The sequence below is a fragment of the Symphodus melops genome (genome assembly GCF_947650265.1).
Source record: "Symphodus melops genome assembly, chromosome: 17".
NCBI lineage: Eukaryota > Metazoa > Chordata > Actinopteri > Labriformes > Labridae > Symphodus > Symphodus melops.
Window position 1 is genome coordinate 22281729 of NC_136707.1, and position 22561 is coordinate 22304289.

Sequence of the window (22561 nt, forward strand, 5' to 3'; positions counted from 1 at the left end):
ACCTCTATCTTTAAAACAGTCGGGAGACAAACTGACTCGCCAACCCAATAATACACCGCACCTGTCACTATGGGCCTCACACACAAATAGCCCAAACTGAAAAGTTCCGGAAATAATGAAGTCACTGCAGAATACTAGTTGCATCACCTGCACCTGGACTGTCGCCGCCTGCTGGCTGTTTCCTCTCACGCTTTAAAGAACGTGCGTGGCGGTTGGCCGTCGACTGTAGTCTGTGCGGTGCGTTCAAGTGCAACTTTTTGGGACTAGAAAAAACGCGTCTTGAGGTGACGTGAGACGACACCACAGTCGGCCTTCGACGCCACTAGTTCTTCTTTATGTCAGGGCTAAAACATCACTGATTCTTCTGGAAACAAAAGAAAATCATCAGCTATTAAAAAGTCTTTAACTTGTGTGTGTAGAAGTGTACTGTGATCAGAGGGACAAGTTGTCCTCAGACCTTCTGGATGTAGTCGGATACATTATAAGTAAGGCTGTAGAGGTTCACAGTTTTCTAATGATACACAGCTTCATGCAAATGGGTGAAGTATCCCTTTTAAATTATGAACAAACCAAAATGAAGTCGAGCTGAGCGAATCCACGCCTGTAAAGGTAAAAACAAACAAACCGCAGACTGTATAACGGCCTTGTTTCAAAGTTATGAACCGGTACGCTGAGGCTTTCCTTCCTTTCCTGAATACTGCGTCTTTAATCTTGTGAGAATCTGAGTTTGACCTTTGACCTCAGGAGCTGTGCTATTTAGCACAATCCCCTAACGTGAAGGGAAAAAAACAACAACATCCAAAACTGCTGCAGCCATTTACAACTTCCCACTTCAGAAATGTCACGTGGACTGAAGGAAGAGAAATCAGTGTCGAAGCTATTCTCCCACAGAAGCCAGGGCCTATAGCGGATGCATTGAGTTGTCTTTGTTCAACAACAACAACAGAAGTGGAAGAATGTGGTCCTAATCATTTCGTCGGGCTGCAGGTAAACAGAAAAGCTTCAGCAGCACGTTGAGCTTCTGTTCCATCCGTAGGAAAGATCCTGAGCATATGAGCCTTCAAGGGGGATTTTCATAGACTCTGCATGTGTTTGCATATGTCCGTGTTTGTGTGTGTGTTTGACACAGTGAGACGCGGAAGCTTTGGCAGACAACAGCACGTGCCATCTGCTATTATGTACCTAATAAGAAGTACACACACACACACACACACACCTCCACGCAGGAAGAGCATAGAGCTACGTTTAAAAGCAACAATTTGTTACCTCCTCTTTACTCTTCCTTCCAAATGAACACTCATCACTTGGCACGTCAGAGTCGACTGCAGCTGGAGGAGGAAACTAATGGCTGCTCAGGAAGACGATTGAGGCTCTGAAGAGACATTAGGAGAGATATTAGAATGAACGAACGCCGTATGGGAGAAGAGCCCTGACGCCGCCATGGACAGAATCACATCACAAAGAGGATAAATATATTTCTAGAAAAAGCATAAAGTGTGATATGTGCCTTCATGTGAGTCACAGATCAGCCAGTCTCCTTGTGCAGCTTCTGCTAAAGGATTTGCTCAGACGACACACTCACACACTCACACACACTCACTGTCAGCCTGTGCAGTGCAGGAATCACCAAGGTCAGAGGTCAGGTGTCATGTGATTTGGATGTTTAATAACACTGACATGTTGTCTAAGCTGCTCAGGATGAAAGCGTGACGTCAGGATCTGCCACACACACACACACACACACACACGTGAATACACACAAACACTCACAAGCCTTGATTAGACGTGAGCTGCACGTGAGGATTTCGGCTGTAGCCAGCTTAGAGGCGTTTGCTTTGCAGCCAACACACACACACACACACACATGTGTGTCAAGTAAACACACACACTGACAGACACTCCTGCCTCTCAGAGGCCCATCTGTGGAAAACATCATTTATCGTACCTTTTTACCTGTTGATGACTTATCATCCCCTCTCTAAACAAACGTGAAAGGAGAAATTATTCAGCCGTGCAGCCGAACATTTCCTCCACACGTCATCTTTTATCTTCAAACGAGCCCTCTGCCTTCTTTCCTTGAGAAATGTTTTCTCCTCATATGGTAATGTGGCTGAGGGAGAAAAGGATTTATGTCTTTCCTTCCATTCAAACTCTGAGGGAGTCTTTCCATAACAAATGATAAAAGCATTGATTAATATTCATACTCCTTCGTGGCGCAGAGGCAAAAACTGTGGAGAACCTGACAGCCATCCAAAAATAGTTCCACTGCGACTTCTCTCTCGTTCTGTCTCTGACAGGCCCGGGCATTTCCTTCCATCTCAAGCAGTGAACACTTATGTAATGTTTCTCTTGAAAGAAGGCCGCACAGTAAAGATGAAGAGCGTGTGTTTAAGTGTGTGGAAACCCTCGTTCTGTGTAAGTCAATGTTCTCTGTGAACCGAGGCTCACTGTCGCCGTCACACATTCCTTCAGGACTTTATTTCTAATGCTGGAAACCAAAGGTCACCGCATAATCGACCATGTGTCAGTCACAGATTATCAGACGAGATTATGGTAGTTCAGCTATTGATAAGAAATAAGATCGTAAACTGTATCATTACATGAATTATATCTTTTTATTATTATCATTTTAAGGAGACGATGACTTACTAAGGGAAGTATCTGACGTGCATATTTCTCAACTAGCCGTGGACCCTTGTGCTAAAACAGGCTAACAGTGAGTGACTTGTTATGTAAGGGCCAACATTACTCAGACACCAAACATGCTGAAACAGTAACAGAGGAAGGTTCAGGAAAACTAACCCCAACCCTGCTACTTTAAAGGGTTAATCTAAAGAACGCATGCACAATATTTACTTCAGTGGATTTCCTCCTGCTTCTCTCACACACACACACACACACACACACACACACACACACGCACACAGTGTGGGGGCTGCACACAGGGGGCGCCCATGAGTTGTTGGGGGGGGGGGGTTTGGTGCCTTGCTTACAGGCACTGAGGCTCCTGTCACAGTTGGTGGAGTGGAACCGAGGCCACAGTCCTCGTCAAACAGGTCGCAGGTTCGATTCTTGATCCTGACACATTTGGTGCACGTCTTCCCTCGCTCTCTCTCACCACATTTACTGTCTTTCCTGTCCAGATAAAGACGAAACCCCCCCCCCCCAAAAAAATCATCCAACAAGTAAACAGCTTCTTCCCAAACATCAGTGCTTCCGTGCTAAATGCTGCTGTCACTACTTCCCTCCTTCTAAAGAACACAGAACGTTAGCTTGGACTTGTTTCTGACTCCTTTTAAAGTTTATGTTTCACGTCCAAGAGTCACGTTGACAGACGTGAGTCTAGCACTCCCTCCAGTGTCTGCAGAGCTTCATAGCATCTCGGCTGAGACGTGCATCTATTGGCCTCTCAGGTGCCACAGCAACTGCAGGCTGTGATGTCATCACGGCCGTCAGCTCAACGCTGCTATTTACAGTGACTGAAAGGCCATGTGGTCTGTGTGTCTTCAACCCGGGTGAAAACAGCACAGGCGCAGTCGTGTCCTGCAAACCTCCTTCATGTCATAAATATACAGTATGTTATACATCAATGGGATTAAACGACCCGCCACTGACCTTGGCGTGCAGCTAAAAGGAGATTATTAGGAGTAGATGAATTATTGTGATTCTGAACTTTGAGCAGTTTCAGCTCTGTTTGTATCTTAATGAACCAATCAGATGGAGCAGCATGTGCAGGCCTCTTTCCTTTAACAGTGAGATATTTGCAGTAAGAAGGTCGTCTCTCTCATCCTTTGCACGCTGGTCCTTTGATAACATCATCACTTCAAATTTCAAAACGCTCACAGTCGTCCCGGCGTCACTAATAGCTCCGGCGTCCTTCCCCTCGCCTCCCAGAGGAGATTCTTCACATTGATACACTTCGCTCAGCACAGTCACCCTGGATGTTTCTCGTTCCTCCTCCAGCAGCAGCAGCAGCAGCAGCAGCAGCAGCTGATCTCTGCTGACATGCTGCTGGGTCACACTGGGACAAAAAAACCCCTCATCCCATCCCAAAAAAAAAGTAAAACCTCTGAGTCGCTGTGTGTGATGTTTGTTTGGGATTAGAACATTATGTCCTGAGCATCCTTTATCCTTGCACCCCTCCCTTCCCTCGGTGTCTTCTTTGGCCCCTCCCTGCACTCTATCTCTTGTTGAGTCACTTCTGTTTGGATTTTCTGTCTCTCTGCTTCCTTATCGTTCGCGTTAATGACAGGCTTCGAGTGTAATTCTGTTTCATCCAGTTCTAAACGAGTGCTTTGAGTCTTTTGCACCAACAGGCTACCCACACGAAACAGACAGTTGTATCAGGATTATTTCTGCATTGTTCTCAATAATCAATCTGACTTTTCCATAAACAGACGAGGAGGCTGAGTGCATGCACCAGCGAGTGTATGACATGAATCAAAAGCAGGCTGCTGGTGAGACGTCTCATTAAAGAGACAGCCTGCCTGCGTGCACCGACAGCACGTCTAAATTTGACAAACTGAAAGCCTCAGGCACACTTTGAGGAGGGAAAATACTTTGAATGCATCTTTTCTTTATTCAGTGCACTGTGTGTTTGTGTTGCACGTGCACATTTATATTAATGTCAAGGCCCGCGTCACGGTGGATAATCATCAGCCTCAACTTTAAAGCTGTAAAATCTACTTTCCTTCTTTTACAATGTTGTCGAGATCAGAGGTGCAACAATGAAAACAAACGAGAAGAAAACGATCGCACACTGAGGTGAACCAAACTTAAAGACCCCGTGAGCAGTGACACAAGCAAACATAAAGCAAGTGTCTGTCTTTCTATATAGTGGAAATAAGGAGGATGGTGTGTAGGAATGAGAGGTAACAGCGTCCTAGTTTTCCCCTACATTGAGCAGCTTCTATTTTTAGAAGAGCACAAAGATAAAGGGGGGGAACAAGAATCCTCTAGAGTCCTCAGCAGCAGTTTTATGTTCTGGACAATTTACACCCTCCTTATGCTACGATGACCTTTCTGCCTTCGTCGTTCACTCATCCCAGCCCCCCTCATATTCCCCTCCTTCCTCTTCTCCTCCTCTGACTTCTTACCTTCCTTCTTCTGGACTTACACGTGTGCTTTTATTCGGTATCATCCTGCAGCCTCGAACCGCTTTCTGTCAACCAGTGTTAACAGGTTAGCAGTGCATTAGTGGTTTGTGAGGTCGTTCTTTTTGTCTTATATTTAAACTTTCTTATTCAGTTCCAACATGCACGTCCTTTGTGTCACTGCAGAAAATCCTCCTCCTGCTCTTGCTCCTCACACAGTGACAGATAAATCTTCTGACTGCAGGCACTCAGTGCGTTAGTCTGTGCATGTGCATGTATGGATTTATAGAGTGTGTGAAAGTCATGTGCCAGTATTCTTCATTTCATCGTAGTGAATTATGACTTTCTGTCTTCCTGCAGTCTGTTTCTCTCCATCCCTTCCCATCTGGTTGTTTTCTATCCAAACCCAACACTACAGCCCAGCTGTGGCCTGTAAAGATGCTTTAGAAATTGTGTGAATGCACACGTGCTTGTTGGTGAGTGGTGTGTGTGTGTGTGTGTGTGTGTATATGTTTGTGTGTTTGTGTGTGTGTGAGAGAGAGAGAATTAGAGAGGTTAAACATATGAGAGTATAGCACACATACACTGCATTGGGTTTAAACAGACCATCTGGCTGACTGCTTGTGGGAGCAGTTTGGCAAGTGACACTGTGTGTGTGTGTGTGTGTGTGTGTGTGTAGGTGTGTGTGTGTGTGTGTGTGTGTGTTTGTTTGTGTAACACACAGGAGACTGATTAAAATCATCTTTAAACTGAGTTGAACTGTAACTTGTGTTTTTAACGGCCGACATAACTCAAAGATGTTTCCAGCAAAGAAAATTGCAGAGTCGCAGAGAAAACTCCTTTAAATCACAAAATGAATATCCAGTAAACCTATTACATTTTATACATTTGGATTTCACATAATTGATGGTCTGTGTTCGCACCAAAGATTTTAATAACTTGGCTTGAGATGCATAAAAAAATCTCATTTTATCTCATATAATCTGACATTTGAATGTTCAACACGATGTATTTAATAATCAGCTGCTTATGAAGAGAAAACACAGAAACATCCATAATGAATAAATGAATAAACTACTTTACAGTGATCGTTTTTTAAGGATAGTGCTGCCACCTAGTGGACAACCTGCTGCACAAAAAAACATGTTTTTCTTTTGTTTTTTTTTTAATGTAGACTTTGTTGTGAAATTTGAAAGTTGTATTTTCTGAACTAAATACACAAACTTTACTCAAAGTAAAAAAAATGATTCTCTGAACACTGTTTGGAGCTAAAAAAGCGACCAGGAGAGTTTCTTTGAACAGCATTACAGGGAGCACGTTCTCCTCTGAGGACAGTTTGTTTAAAGTTATGAACCTGTATGAATCTGCACATTTCTCCACATAAACTCCATGATGCACCTTTAAGAAGATGCTTATGTGACATGGTTTCATTCATTGTTATTGTTCACTTTAAACTGTAATGGAGTTTTAAAGTTTGATGCAAGGCAGTGTACATGCTTCGATACCACGTCTGCCATCATGTCATGGTCATTTTTTTTATTTTTGTAAGTAAACCTGCACACACGCGGCCTACGTTGCACATACTGTATATTCGTGCAGGTCAGACTGTGTGCAGGAGTTTGCAACTTGTAATGGACTCACAAATAGATTTGTGTTTGTTCCCTTTTCAGCAGTACGGATAATAAAACCAAAAGATTGCATCCTTTTAAATATATTGTATTAAAAAGTTCTGAAGCTTTATTAGCGAGTCATTCATGTCACAGAGGTGGAGGTGTGACTGCATCCCACATGTCTCATGGCATCTGAAGAGGTGCATTCATGTGTGTGAGTGAGTGTGTGTGTTTGAAATGTACCCATAATGTTGTTTAGCATCTTGAGGCTACTTGTAGCGCCACACCCGACTCGATGTTTGCAGCTCTGACTTTGATCCTCATTGGAAAAGTGACCATAATGCTGCAGGAGTCAGTAGAGTACTGTAGAGGCATTCCCTGTCATGTTCTAGTGTGCACGTTTTAACATCATGGAAACATCCAAAGTGCTGCCATGATCACTTTAGTCTCTTCGATGTTATGAAAGAAAGTCCTCCATCGCGATGAACATAGAGTTCCTTTATGATGCTGTGTCACTGAGGGCATTGTTCCCCCCCTCTGCGTCTGTGCTGTCTGGCTTATTATTATGGTCTGTCTGGCAGGCTGCCTGGCTGGTGGTCTCCAAGTGAACTTGATACTCAAATCAGCGGCTGGCTGTGATGTGCGGAGCATCAAGGGGTCTGTGTGGAGCTCGGCCAGTCACTTAACACTTGTCGACAGCTTTAATGAAAGTGGCCTTTTCCTCAGTGGCCTCTTTTTCATTAGCAGGGTCAGAGGTCGCCGCCCAAGGCGGGCTGTCTGCTGGGTTGAGAAGGCAGAGAGTTTAGGACGAAGGCTGAGGAAGGGGGTGAGAAGGGGATATAAGGCATGAGGGGGAAGGGGGGACTTTAACCCAGTTGGATCCTTACGCTTTGTTTCCTGTTTCTCTCATGGTACGCAGCAGCTCATACGTTTAAGTCTTTATTGTTAACTCGACCTTTTCTTGCTTTTATCTCGTATCCACGAGGATTAAGCATGAAAAGCTGAACATTTCTTACCCTTTTATTTTTGTGTTTTTTTTTACATAATTAAAGCATCAAGATTCATCCAGACTTACGTTCATTCAGGATCAGCATTCCCTCTATTCAAACATGACCTTTTTTTTTTTCCTGCTTCGCTCTCCTTCATTAAGCCTCTTTAGCACAGATGTGGCCAACTGAAAGTGAGAGAGAGAGAATCAGCCGACATCCCGCTCCTCCTCCTCTTCCCTCTCACCCCGGCCTCTTGCACATGAAAGGGGCCGCCCAAGGCCAGTGGATGGCTGGTGGGGTGTGTGCTATGTGAGGGCCCCAGACCCAGACACAACACAACACACAGCTCTGCAGGCCACCACAGCTGGGCCGGAATTTGACCTGCTTCAGACTCGGCCCTGTGTGTGTGTGTGTGTGTGTGTGTGTGTGGAGGACATGGATGGAAGGACGTCGGATTCGCATCAGGAGAGAGACGCTGCACACATGAGCAGCACTGCAACATGACAAAGCCAGGACATCTTTAGTATTGTCTAAATCAGCTTTATTCGTTATGCTTCGTATTCAATAAAGGTTTTCAATGCACACTAATATATAATAGATAACATAAAAATATATCTGCTCTGGCCCTATCAGAAACAAATCAAGGAAAATAAATACAAAGCACAGAAGTTCACAAACATTTTCTGTATTGTAAAGTAAGACTCCTGATGTAGAACATATGGAACCAGAGAGCTTATTAGAGATACACTGAGGCTTCAAACGGCGTTGTTTCGAGAGATTTTACACGAGTATGCGCTAAAGATAGGAAACTGAATCAATACAAGTTTGGTGAGCAGTTACAGAGATTAAATATAGAATAAATGCTGTCCTGACGTTTCCAGACAGTGCAGCCATTGAAAGTGTCTACGCTTGATTCCAATTACAAGAAAGCTATTTGGACAGTGAGATGATGGCGAGGAGTAACGACTACGAGGGATTTGTGAGGAGATTCGAGATCTAGTGACCAGCGTGAACAAATTAAGGAAAAAGAGCTCCTGAAACGAGACACAAAACTTCAAAAGTCAAAGTTAACTTACAAGTTTTTCGGGTTATCTTGCAGTCAGTCGGACTGATGAGGTCACTGGAGCGCGGATTAATCAACAAAAAAAACAACACGACAGACTCGGAGAGAGAATTCGAGACTCTATTGGACGGCAGAGAAATCTTTCAGGAAGTCACAGGTTTTCTTGTGGACGATCTCGCGAAGCTTCCGGATTTTGCGAGTGCTGGAGGCGCCTACGAAGCTGTCGGGCTGCAGGACGGCCATCCCGTTGTGAACGTCCCCCATGATGATGAGCTGCCCGGTGGCTGTGGTGATGTTGGGGCAGGGGCAGTTCCAGTCCATGTTCAGGAGAGTCACCTCCAAGGGCTCCTTCCCAAAGAACCTCAAACCCATCTTGTCGTCCTTCAGGATCTCCTCCACGGTCACCAAAGCGTGGCCGGACTCCTGCTCCTCCGTCAGCTCGCTCACACGCCCCAATATCACAAAGTCACTCTTGCAGAAGCTGGTGACCATCTTCCCCCGAGGTTTACAAATCTTGCAGTTGTGGTTCTTCGGAAAGGGACACATCTCATCGCAGGCCTCTTTGGACTCAAAGTTGTTCTCGTTGCCGCCACAGCCGCCGTACACAAAGTTCTGGCACTTTTTCAGGGTGCTGCTGTAGTACCAGCGAGGCTCGTAGGCTTTGCAAGGCCCTTGGAGGCTCGGGAGGCTGCAGGGAGCTGCCAGATCTCCTCCGCACGACAGCATGCAGGCGTCGTAGGCGTCAAAATGGTTCCGGTTTTTATTGCACTGGCTGTACGTGAAGGTGAAGCAGTTGTTCCTCTTGGGCTCGTAGTACCAGCTAATGCTCTCGTCTCCGCAGTCGTCTGTGTCCGGACTCTTCAGGCACTCTTCAGCTGGAAATGGCAGGTTGGTGCTGTTCCCTTCTGCATTCTTACCCTTCGCCTCTCTCCCGATCACCACCAAGGGGAAGTGCGACGACACACTTCCTCCAACATTTTTGGCTGTACACGTGTAGATGCCGGCGTCCTGAAGTTGAGCGTTGTATATGACGAGCTGACCGATGTTGGTGACCACCACGTTCCCCCGCACGTGGTTCGGCCTCATCACGGTGTTCTCTTTGCCCTTGAGTTGTTTCTCCCAGGTGATTTCTGGGCGGGGCTTCCCAGACACCTCACACAGGAAGCTCGCTGTCTCACCCACGAACACGGCCTGTTGGGTGAGGCCGCTGTGAATGGCGGGGAGCTGCATGTCAGCTGGGAGGGTGGTCTGCAGGGCGGTGGTGGGATGTAAGGTGGTCTCCTCTGGGTTTGGACTGGTGTCTGGCCAGGTCAGGTGGTACCTGTAGGTAGGGTGAGCAAGAAATGAATTACTCAAAAGGTTAGCATTTAACAAACGGAACATGAGCGCTAAAACGAGACACCTTTACCTCTTCACAGCAAAAACAAAAAGTAGAGATCTAAAATACTTAACATGTTACCTGCAGGTGACCTCAGAGATAGAGATACCCTTGGAACAGGCCTCGGCGTCCATGTAGCACTTGTTGTAATAAGTCATGCCGTCAGACGCACACGTGAAGTGGGGCTCTCTCTCACAGCGGTCCCGGCACTTACAAACAGGCTGACCATCCCAGATGTCGCACTCGGAGCCTTGCTGAGAGCACATGAACTTGTCACAGGTGGCGCCCTTTGGCATTCCAACGGGGCCCTTGTTGCCCTTGACGTCTATGTAGCGAGCCGCCACACAGCTCTTGTTTCCGCAGACGTTCGGACAACACTTCTCGAATGACTCGCAGTCCTGCAGTTGGAAAAGAAACGAGAACAGAAAAGAACTTGTTTGTAGTTTCAGGTTCTCTATGAAATCCTTTTTTGTCGTACTTATCGATAAGTAAAAATGGCTGTCACAAAAAGTAACTTTACATACTCTGGAAAAAATATTTTGTTTGCTTTATTTATTCAAACCCAGCCTGGGGTGGAAAATCATGAATTACATGTATTCTTGTAGCTGCAACTTTTTGTGTGTATTGGTCTTTTTTAGCAGTAATTTGACTTGAGTAGATTTAAGCATCTGTTACTGTGTAAAACAAAAAAAAACAAAAAGTCAAAAAAAGGAGAACCAAGCTCTCCCTCAACGATGAGGAACTGACTCGTTGATTGGACTACACCGACAAGAATCCACCTGTTGGACTTGTTATATTTCTGTTTAAATGCTGACGATGATATTGACAGTCATGATTCCACATTACATCCAAAATGTGCAGTTGCATTTTATGTTGACACGGAGAACCTGGCTGCAGATTCATTTCATGTGTTGTTTTTGCACTGGGAATGGAGAAATCCCACTTTAAATTGAGACTATACAAGATGAACACAGTTTTACTTTTACTTGATTTGCTTCACTCAGTTATTTTAAGCGTGAGTAAAATGTAATCTAAGAAACTGTAATTTGATTTGAGTACAAAATAATTTGCAATTGTCCAATACAAAGGAAATCAGACCTAAACCAATGATACAGTTTACCGCTAATATAATTTAATCAAATAAGATTATATAAGATAAGAATAAACCAGACAAGAACAGCTTAAACTTGGATGAACTGCTTTGAACTGATTGTCTATAAATTGTTTCCCCTTCAGCAACAAATTACATCACTGTAACTTTCACGTCACCTCACCTGGTCCGTTTCACACTCGCGCATGCAGGTGCTCATCGCATCCACCCACAGGTTCGGGTTCAGGTCATTTGGGCACAAACCCGCGTGAGAGTACACCAACTTTGCCACAGAGCCCATTGACAAGGGCATCGCTCTCACGCGGGAGCTGTCCATATAAAGGAGTGAAGTAAAACAATGTCCCAGAAAAAACCAAATCCATCGGGGAAACAGCATCCACCACATATCCGGCGCGTAACAGAGCGGAAGATATTAATCCTGCAAATCCAGTAAGATTCAAAAAGTCGAAAATCGTTATACTACACTGACACTAGCAGTATCTACTGGAATCAGATGCAGCTTTCACAAAGCGCTGAGCGGAGCGCGCCGGACCGGTCTCGGTGTGGAGAGCTCTCCAGGTTAGTCGCTCCACGTTTAATAGCAGCAAGAGATTAGGGCTGCGCTGAGCAAACCCACTTAAGATCTATGAATTACAGTGGCCTGTCTAGTCGGACAGCAAATCCCGGCTGAGTTACAGTTATGATCAACTTAATTAAAGAAAAAAAAAAAATCTCCAACAGTATGCAGACTCCGTTCATAAGAGGACTGGCGGGACACCTGTGCGTTACGCGCCGGATGCCTTAACCCTTCGCTTGCAAAGTCCGCCACGGGGGGACTTACTCAGGTTTACTCTTATAAGAACTGTGGAGTAAATGTGTTATACAATTACATCCAAGAAATAAACATTAAGAATATTTACAGATTATAAAAACAGAAAACAAGATCCAGGCTGCTGAATACAGGACTCAGGCTATAGTTCACTCTGTGTTGTTTTTAAAAAAAAAAAGTTTTATATTTATGTTTAGAGAAAAAAAAGTATTTATCAAATAAATTTATAAAACTAAAGAAAAACATGAAGAGCAAAACATCCAAACTGTGTCCAGTCCAGTGTCCATCTGAACAAAATGTTTCTCTCCAGCAGATGGTGCCAAACTCAGCTCTGCTCTGCCTGCTGCTCTGAAAGTGAGACAGCTTTTAAAAAGGTTTTACTAAAACTTACTGAAAGTGCTTTTAAATATAAGATCAATGAAAAACGCAGGGTTAGAATACATGCTTGGAGTTATATTCTGGATTACAGCACAGTAGAGTCAGATGCTCCTCTCGTCCTTCTCTTCTAAAGGTTTATCTTGTAAAACTTCAGGGTCACAAGTAGTCCAACTGTGCAGTGAGGTAACACTCTAACACTCCAGCTGTTCAATTAGAAGAAGTTGTATTATACAATGAGGTCAGTTCCAGTCATATTTATGTATTGCTTATTGATTATTATATTGCAAATATGTTCTTTTTAAATATGAAAAATGTAGCTAATGCAGCAGCATGACCACGTAGTGTTTGTGTCCTGTATTCTACAATGAGGGCTGTAGCTTCTGTACATGCGGCGTGCAACTTGACCACTCGGCTCATCAATTCAAAGAGAAGGCCCCCCCCGCCTCCCCCCCCCAGCATGGGATGTGTTGTAGACTCATATTTCATGCTGTTATTGTCACACTGAGAAGAAGAATCAAACATTTGGTTAATGCTGTTTTATTGTCAGTGTGCTGTTTCATTGTAGTCTGACACAAACACAAACCAGTGTGTGTGTGTGTGTGTGTGTTTAAATGCATCACAAAGACAAAGAATACTTCACAATAATTCAGACCAACATATTTTATTCACACCAACTTTAAGTCGTCAGGACATAATGTGCTGCACGTGGAAGGACACTTAAGTACGCTTGAAGGCCTCGCAGGCCCCTGCTATCAAAATATTGACATGTAGTACAGACAGCTTGTTATCGTGCTGTGACAAAAAAATGACTTTCTCCAAAAGTCAATTCCAGGAAGCGTTGCTGCGAAGAGGGCTCGAAAACAAACATGTCTGATGTCTGTTTGTGAACACGGGCGGAAAAAAGAGGAACAGAGGATTAACCACAGTTCAGATGCAGACTGATAATCAGTCATGAACACACCTGGGTTAAAGGTGTTAAAATGCTACATATTTAGCTTGAGACGAACATGCCAGTTCGCCATGTTCGAGGTATAGCTGTGTGTGTGTGTGTGTGTGTGTGTGTGTGTGTGTGTGTGTGTGTGTGTGTGTGTGTGTGTGTGTGTGTGTGTGTGTGTGTGTGTGTGTGTGTGTGTGTGTGTGTGTGTGTGTGTGTGTGTGTGTGTGTGTGTGTGTGTAAATGTGAGTCTGTGCTTCCCAAGCTGACGCCCCGCTGAGCCAAAGAGGCCCAGCGCTCCTGCAGGCCGAACCCTGCAGTCTTAGTCTAGTCCCTGTCTGTGAGTCCTCTCCAAACACACACACACACACACACACACACACACAGGTGTGATCAACCATGTGGGCACAAAAGGAACATTTGAGACACTGACAGCGTTTAAAAACTTTGACACACACACACACACACACACACACACACACACACAAAAAACAACACGTATGTGCACTATCAATTGCACAGCGATTCACATCAGTCCTGCTGTGTGTTCAGTGTCTGCCCCCTCCGGCCCTCCACCCCTAACCTTCACCCTTTGAGACCCTGCATTCCCAGCATAGCCGACACTCGGGGTTGCAGGGCGTGACACATATTGAATAAAGCCACCCGAGGGACCCCACGCAGGGCGCTCCGACATTCTCTACGCCTCCACGCATGTATTGTCTGCAAACAGACATTGACATTGACCTTCCCTGTGAGCCCTCAGCCTCTCTTTGAGCCCGGATCAAAACAACTCAACTCCGAGGATTTGTCCAGTTTTTTTGTCAAAGTTTGTTTTTTTCAGTGATTCATGACGACTCACTTTTTTTTTTTTTAAACCTTAAACACAAATGAACATTTTTTATAATAATTGTTGATTCATATTGACTAACATGTTGATCTATTTAAAACGGAACAAAACATTATATATAATAATCTAAAAACAGATGGAAAGTGCAGAACTACTGTTTGGGATAGGAAGATGAAATCCTGTTCAGTTTAAGCGATAATTACTGAACCATGCGTTCTTTTAAAATGTTGAGAGAAGAGCTGGACATTACGGACAACATGGACACAAAATGACACAAACCCCAGTTTCTCCATAAGGCATCTTTTTAAATCATAAAAAAAAAAAATTCTTACTTCTATTTTATAAAATCAAAATCCACCGAAAAAAAAAAAAAGGCGAACTTCCGTTGCTTTGTTCGTGTCTGTGTCAGCAGACAAACCGAGAAGCAGAACTTGGACTTAACATGGACATGAAGAAGATACTCTGCCCCCAATGTGTACGCACTCAACGATGGTACGCAACCACTGGAGACTCCAGAAGATGTTTAAACATGTTGCTTTATCCAAGCTGCTAAACAAGAAATGAGAGAGATATTAATCCTCAAGTTTCTGCCAGACGACAAAAACATTTTTACAAGCTACCGTGGTGAACTTATAAGTTTGATAATTATGGCAAACCTGAAACACTCTGCAGATCCTCTCCTGGACAAACATGTGCAGTAGTGTCTTCTTCTGTCTTTTAGCTGTTTGATGTTTCACTCACTGTGCACAAAGCCTCTCTTTCATTCTGCGTGCTGTTCATCACTTCTTCAGACGGGCCTGCTGGCTGCAGCTGAACACATTCAATCAGCAATATAAAATAAATGATCTTACTGGACATTTAATCATTTAAAGTTCTGTGTTGAGTCTGCGTAGCTCGAGCAACAATGAGACTGACTTAATTAGGGAAAAAAATCCCAGCATCATGTTTTTGATTGTGATTTTCTGATTCGCAGCGCCGCAGGTAAAAGTTGTTCAGACGTCAAGTCCAAGGTCACACGGTTTGTTTGACTATGCAGGCTACTGTACATCTTTGTTTGCCATAAGTCTCTCTCAGTGGCTTTGCAGCGCCGTGCATGCGTTGGTGTTGTGAATGAGTAGCTCTGTATATTGGATTTGTGAACACTTTCGGTACCAGGGTCTGCAGGCTGAGCAGAGCGGCCCGAGGCACGTACCTGTGAGGAACGTCGCCCTCTGCGTTCATCTCTAAAAGGCTCTTAGAGGTCTCTGACCATGCGGGTCCACGGCTTCTCTTGACCTCGCCTGAAGCCTGGGAAGCCGGTGGAGCTGGCTCAAAACAATGAAGGTGTTATGACTGTTCATACTAAGCTTATTATGAGTGTCTCACTGCGGAACAAAGGAGAGAGACACGTCCAGCCTCAGCAGGGCCCTAAGCTGATTCCTCAGCCGCCGCAGTCTAGACACACAACGCTACATGCCGACGCACAGACATGCACAGATCCACAGACGCTCAGTGAAATGTATCCTGCTCCACGTTCAGTCCCTTGAAACACACATTTCACTTTAACACAATGCTGCTCTAATTATGCAATATTTGGGTCTGAAGCGAGCGCAGCGTCTGAACATCTGCTCACCACATGAACTCTATTGTATTCATTTCCCTGAAGAGGTTAAGCATTTCACAGACACCACGAGTGTGTCAGTACGACCATAACTGAATTTGTTTATGTTCTTTATATCAGAGAGAGAACATAACAAAATGTCTTCTTGGGTTCATAACAGGATGTACAACTCGGCGGCTTGTTGTGCAGATGCAGGTCAAATGTGAATCAAGGGGCCGCAGACGAAACCACAGCTGGACGGCAGAACAACAGCCGACGTTAAATATGAGACATTGAGGATTATTATACAGCAGATGAAGACGAACGAACACACAGAAACTGTTTGTGAGCTGCAGGTGTCGTTTTTCACAAGTGACATATTTGAGCAAATAGATCTACATTTCTGTCCTTAAATCACTTCCTTGAGTTAAGAAGCGCTCCTCATTATTTCAGTCAATGTTTCAAGTTTCTCCAGAAGACGTCAAATCCCTCTCGCTGATCGTTTCTCCAGTGTCACACTCTAAACTGTTTAGTTTCTAATCAAAAACACCTGATCTGAACCTGAACTGATACGTTTTTATCTTGTGAAAGTTTGCACAAATCAATTTAATCATCAATTTAATCAATTTTTCGTTTATCACTCGTCTCCTCCTCTCCTTTAAGTTCTGGTTACATTGAAGTGTGTTATTACACAGCTGTGTGTTAAATACTTGATTCTGATTGGCCGGTTTTGCCTAGCAACGCACTGTAGTTAAGAAGAACAAACCGTTACTAAGACAGCGGACGGTTGCTAGGTTACCATCTCGTATTACAGTCTTCAGAGGTGACTGTAGTCCCGGTTCACTTAATGTCTGTTTACAGACGGAAGAAGACGATAAAAACGGAGCAGAGAGGTTAAAAAAGAGGCTAAATAATGTCGTTATGACAACCTGCTCATTACCCATGATGCCTTAGTGAGCGAGGGGCGCTTTCAAACAGCTGGATATTTATAACGTGTGTTTTTTGACACATTTCCATCTATTTTAAATATTTATGATTTATTAAGAAAATGTAGCAGAGCACAAAATTCAACCGTGAGATAAAAAATAAAATGTTAGAGGACTTAAGTAACGACCCGGGCTCCAATCTGACCTGTGGCTCCTTTCCTGCATGTCGTTCCCCACCCTCTCTATCCACTGTCCCATCTCTATAATAAAGGCATAAATAGATGATATGGATCTGAAGGAGTGGACACATGAGAGCATCAGGCCAGAAGGAGCATTTAGCACCCTACTTACTTGAACTCATCAGGCCTCCTGGAGGCAGAACATTTCAGATCTCTACTAAAGAAACATCCAAAGAGCGGGATTTTAAATACTTCTTTATGGTTTCAATGAAATCAGCAGCAAAAAAAAAAAGGTGTTCAAGCTTCTGATACTGCAGAGTGTGGCTCCTCTCATGAGAATATCTGCTCTCCTGCTCCCTCTAGTGGCTTTAACCTGAAACACACATCGTGAGTACTTTAAGAGATTTTACTCCAAGTGTCCCGTTTCAAACCAGCAGGTACACAGGAAGTAAAACCTGCGACATAAAACACGCTGCTGGTCCCTTCAGTGACAGTGAGAACGAAGATCGAAGCCGGGCAGATGGAGATGATTAAAAAAAAAAAAAGGGGTAGAGAGGAAGTGATTCACCATGCTTTATCAAAGACAGATACAAGAACAAAAAAACACAACTTTAACAGTGCCTAAGGTTATTTGTACAAGTACACAGAACGTACTGTATATAAAAATATCTGACTCTGAATGCATAGGTTAAGTCGAATTCTGCTTTCTCTAGAATAAGCAACCCCGACATGTACAACGTTAGTTTCCCTCCCTCCGACACAAACAGAAGAGGGTTTTATAAAAAGGTTTCAAACATGCTACTCTCACTCGCCCGGGGCTCAACTTAAAGGCCGACGGGCGTCTCGCCTTCTCCGCCCACCTCCCGTCGTTAGCACAACTTCATAAAGCATCGAACACAGCAGGGAGCATAAAAGAAGCACTCTGGGTTTCCTCTGCGCTCGTGGGACACCTTCTCGCCCTCGCTCGCCCCCCTCCCTCCCTCCCTCCCTCATTGCACTTTGCTTCATCAAACAGCATCTCGGTACTTTTCATCCCTTCGCTGCACTCTGTCTCGCATGATAGAAGACTTTTTGACACAAACACAACAGGCCTAGCTGGTTAAAAAAAAAAAAAAAAAAAAAGTACAAATTAATTAATTAAAAAAACAAAAAACATCATTAAACATAGAAATACAATAAGAGCTTAAGGTAGAACTGGAAGAGTAAACAGTTAGCACTGGGTCACAAACAGTTTGATTGTATGAATGATTCCCAGCGTTGTTAATTCAAAGCAATATAAAGTGTCGATGAAAGCAGCATGACCTCTTGACCTGTCAAAGCCCGGTTTAGTGTTAACACACAGTTTGAGTGTGAGGATCACGTCAGTCAACAAAAACTCTGTTCAGGCTCAAAACATAAAAAAAACAGACGACATGTTAGCATCACAAACAGAGTTATACAAAGAGTTTGTGTTCAAGTTGAGATCAAATCAAGTTATGTTCGAGACACTCGTAAAAACCAAAACTCCGACTTCACGTGGAAAATCTCATATTGGGCTAGCACGGATAATGATCCAGGAGAAGTCGGAGCGTCTGCGTTCACACATGCACGCCCGCTCACCCGGAAGGTTTTCACCTCCTCGTGTCCTCTGCTTTATCTGACGCGTTTCACTTCATCGAGGCGAAGAAGGCTGCACGCTGCTCAGGGACAGAGCGGCGTCTGTTCGACACCGTGGCTTGGCTGGGTTGGTTTTTGGTTGTAAAGTGGAACGGATGAAAGAGAAGAGCAGTAATAAGGCTAAACGTTGAGCTAAAAAAAAATCAAGTGTGCGCTTCGTACACAAACTTGGATGGGACTCTCTGCGCTCCCTTTGTTAGAGCGAGAGAGGGAGCAGAACTCAAAATAAATACTTCACAGTTGTTCTGCCGACTGAACTGAACATCACACACGGAGCAGATGGGATTGTTCATGACGGGGAATCGAAGAGAGTCTCGCTTTAAAGTTGCAGCACATGAATCTGTACGGTAGAGATCACTTCTTCTTCTTCTCCACAGTGTAAGATGATTTTAATAAGTTGAGCAGCCACGCGTCCATCCATGTGTGATGAATCACCTTCCCCTTTAAGCCAGTACAGGACGCCCTCTGCTGGAAACACACGGAGGGTTGTGTGTCCGATAACACCCTACAGGTCCGTTTGCTGTGTGCTAGTTTCTCGTGTACTGATGATGATCTTCAGTGAGTCTGAGTTTCTACGAATCCTCCCCGTTGTCCTCTGACGCTTCCTCTCTCTGACCGCGGTCCGGTACAGAGATGAGTCACTACTCCAGTCCAGCCTGTAAGGAAGACAAGCCAACGCCTCCCTCTGTTGTCCTGCTGGAGCCTCGGCACAAAGTGCAGCGGGTGGAGACAAAGAGAAAAGAGAGGAGAGAGAGAGAGGGGGGCCGCACACAATCGAGGACACCATGCATCAGTAATCACTTAGAACTGGTTGGGTACACTAAAGCAGCAGGAGGGCCAGAGGAGGACTGGAGGAGGACAACAGCTACTGAACTAGAAAAAAAGACAAACCCCAGATAGGAAGTTGGCCAAACACCAAAAGGCTGAAAAAAGCTTGAACAAGAAACCTAGCTAGGCAGCTAGCAGAGGTCGCTCGAGGGAAGCTACAGGAGCCCGTCGTAAGCAGGGAGAGCCGGCGCTCTCGGGGGAACATCTAGTAGGTGAGGCGAGAGGCCTTCATGTTGTAGCAGGGTCTGTCTGTGAGACCCCCGGTCCCAGAGAACAGAGACAGGCCCTCGGCTTTCTCCAGCACAACCTCCAGCTCCTGGAAGTCCTGCAGCCGAGCCACGTCCTTGTCCTGTACGGGAAGAGAGGAGGAGTTCAGTCATCGTTCAGTTCGTGAGGAAATGAGTTCAAACACTGCAGAAAGTCATCTAAAGCACCGACATGATCATCTGATCGATGCTATGTTTGAGCCTTTAACAAACAAGAAAGAGACATTCAACAATCCTGAGAAGCATCAGATTCTGTTTGTGTATCTGTCGGCCCTGATTCGTACGTAAAGTTGTACATCTGGATTTTCAGCATGGAAGCTTCCTTCGCAGTCCGAGCTCTTTTCCCGTTACCTTTCTCAGCATGGTGTTTGGCAGCTTGCGGATCTTCTCCACGTGCTCGGCGCTGATGTCCAACTCGCGGCAGCACACCTTCAGGAGGGAGCGATAGGTCAGCTCCTGGCGGTCCAGCTCCACCTCGATGAAATCGTTCTCTCGGGCGTTGGGGTTCTGGATACGCACCTTCAGCACCAACTCTGCAGAGAGGGACCAGAGCGGGAAGCTGTTAAAGCACAGATACTGAGCGGGAGGGTTGTTAGTAGATCTGGTGTTCGTGTACGTCAGGAGGTTTGACGTGTTAAAGGACGCGGTTCCTCTCTCACCTTGCACGTTGACGGGGAAGGTGCTGGTGAAGAAGAAGGGCTGGAAGGCGGGCATGTTCCCCCCGGCCTGGCTGTAGCTCAGCTGCTGCGGGATGGACTGCTGCCGGCTCATCGTTGGGTTGGCGCCGCCCACCGGAGCCTGGCCTCCGCTGCCGCCGCCGCCCAGGCCGGGACTCTGCGAGGCCAGCGGGGGCGAGCACATGGTGCCGTTGTGCGTCACCGCGTGTGGGTAGTCGGCGTGGTTGACGAGGTGAGGCTCGACGGACAGGTCCATGGGCACCGTGCAGTTAACCGCGGCGTGGTTGTGCGACGACGCCGAGCTCGTGGACACGCCGTTCTGCTCGCTCACGGGAATGAACTCGGCGGTGGAGGCTTGGCTGTAGGCGGGGGGGGAGGCGGGCCCGTCAGAGAGCAGGCTCTGCGGTTTGAGAGGCTCATGAGCCGGGGACAGGGACGGCGTTTCACTGTGTGCGTCCTCACTGTGCTCTCCTGAACCATTCAGCGTGAGGTGCTGCTCCAGGAGCGCCTCCACCTTGTTGTCCATCTTGGAGTAAATGAAGGGCGGGTTGGACATGTAGTTCGGGATGATTGGCAACTCGGGCTCCTTGACTTCAGGCACTTCCTCCACTTCAACTGTTGAGATCGACATTTAAGACGAGGATTATTTTCTCGAAGCAGCTAAAAAGACGTTTTTTTTAAAACACAAGCATCAACCCCAGCATGTGACACCTCTGTGTGTGCAGTGTGTAAGAAGTGACAAAAAAAACTTTACCTCCTAAAAGTCTTTTGATCTCTGGTTTGGACGTGAGCTGTGACGCCAGCTCATCTTTGGCCGTGAGGATGTCTTTGTCCGCTCCACAGCTCAGCAGGTAGGACACGATGTGCTTGTGGTTCCTCTTGCATGCCCAGTGCAGGCAGGTCCTGGTGGGATGACGACACACACACACACACACACACACACACACACACACACACGTGTGATGATCAACAAGCAACAACTGAGGCTGAACAGAAACACAATATTAACACAGAGAGGGAAAGATTCAGCCAACAGAGATCCTGGCTTCGTGGGAACCAAGATGATGGAGATTAGATGATTACTGTGCCGCGTGCTGCGTCGCCTTCGTTTGGTCACGTTAGGGAGGGAAATTTACTGTCATCTCTGTACTCGAGTACTCGTGCTCATCCCTAGGTCACGTGGGGTCGATGTTTCAAAGTCTTTGTTGTAATATTCCTCGTCACTGCTACTCCTCTGGCTCTCAAGGAAGGCGGACGCTTACCCCCCTACCCCAATTTTAGAGATGTCAGGGAAGAAACAAGTGTCTGCGCACATCAGTACACTCCCAGCACTATGATATTTTGTTGAACTTGTACCTCTAGATGTTTTTCCTCTTGTTGGATTAATGTTGAAATAACAGTGAGGTCTGAACCTGCTCTGTTTACACACAGTCTTGAAATTGCCTTTGTAATGAATGCATGCTAACAAATACAGATTGATGAAGATCAGAGTAACTATATTATCTACATAGATCTTTTAAGGTAAAGTCAAAACAATGCACTTTTATTAACTTAAATTGTTCTCACAATCAGTGAACATCTGCAGGCTCGTTTATTTACTTCTTGAAAGATCAACTCTTTAAAATAAGAATAAAGGCGTGCCAGGCTGCCTCACATGTCGGATGAGCTGCTGCTCAGAGACCTAAACCTTTAGGAAGGAGGAAACAAACACTAACCATCCGTTGATCTCGTTCTGGGAGTTCACGTTGACTCCGCTCTCCACCAGTGTCCGCACCTCGTCGATGTCCCCGATGGCAGACGCCTCTCTCAGGCGCTCCTGAAGCTCTTTATCCAACGACGTGGTGGACATGTTGGTGCAGACGGCAGCTAGCGTGGCGAGATCACAGGACGCACAAAAGCCGATCAGATTAAAGCTGTCAAAGCTAATCGCTTTAAGATTACCCAACTAAGAATAGCCTGACAGCTAACATTAGCAGCCGGCTAATCTTACCTCCCTGCTGGGTTAGCTAGCAGTCTGTGATGCTAGCTTGTTAGCAGCTTCGGAAGAAGAAACTTCGTGTTGATGGTCGGAGAGTTTACACAGCAGCTTCCGTCCACGCCATTTGTTTCTGTGATCACTTTACGTTGAAGACAGAAATGCCGCTAACAGCCACTCAATCAGACAGCGGCGTCAGTGTGCTACTGCCAAAAACATCCCCCCACCACACATCAGCGGGGGACATCTTTCAATGTAACACAA

The 22561-nt window shown here is 45.5% G+C and overlaps 2 protein-coding genes across 2 annotated transcripts; both read right to left on the minus strand.

The window, feature by feature from the left end:
- Window positions 1-8217: 8217 nt before the first annotated feature.
- LOC306838699 (WAP, Kazal, immunoglobulin, Kunitz and NTR domain-containing protein 2-like) lies at window positions 8218-12233 on the minus strand. The gene is made up of 3 exons (XM_079367034.1): window positions 11408-12233; window positions 10215-10531; window positions 8218-10076 (listed from the first exon to the last, which is right to left on the minus strand). The coding sequence occupies exons 1-3, from the start codon at window positions 11627-11629 to the stop codon at window positions 8876-8878; spliced, it is 1740 nt and encodes a 579-aa protein (XP_079223160.1). The 5' UTR covers window positions 11630-12233; the 3' UTR covers window positions 8218-8875.
- Window positions 12234-17455: 5222 nt separating this feature from the next.
- ankrd40 (ankyrin repeat domain 40) lies at window positions 17456-22561 on the minus strand. The gene is made up of 6 exons (XM_079366064.1): window positions 22313-22561; window positions 22038-22188; window positions 21077-21225; window positions 20305-20937; window positions 19997-20178; window positions 17456-19728 (listed from the first exon to the last, which is right to left on the minus strand). Exons 2-6 carry the CDS (start codon window positions 22169-22171, stop codon window positions 19585-19587), a joined length of 1242 nt encoding a protein of 413 aa, XP_079222190.1. The 5' UTR covers window positions 22172-22188; window positions 22313-22561; the 3' UTR covers window positions 17456-19584.

Excerpts from the sequence above, each read along its gene's own strand:
- LOC306838699 (XM_079367034.1), bottom strand. The coding sequence starts at position 11,629 with ATGTGGTGGATGCTGTTTCCCCGATGGATTTGGTTTTTTCTGGGACAT. Across the intron at positions 10,532-11,407 it reads GCGAGTGTGAAACGGACCAG|GACTGCGAGTCATTCGAGAA; the intron begins GTGAGGTGACGT and ends TTCCAACTGCAG. Across the intron at positions 10,077-10,214 it reads ATCTCTGAGGTCACCTGCAG|GTACCACCTGACCTGGCCAG; the intron begins GTAACATGTTAA and ends CCCTACCTACAG.
- ankrd40 (XM_079366064.1), bottom strand. The coding sequence starts at position 22,171 with ATGTCCACCACGTCGTTGGATAAAGAGCTTCAGGAGCGCCTGAGAGAG. Across the intron at positions 21,226-22,037 it reads CAGAACGAGATCAACGGATG|GACCTGCCTGCACTGGGCAT; the intron begins GTTAGTGTTTGT and ends TCATCCCACCAG. Across the intron at positions 19,729-19,996 it reads CAAACACCATGCTGAGAAAG|GACAAGGACGTGGCTCGGCT; the intron begins GTAACGGGAAAA and ends CTTCCCGTACAG.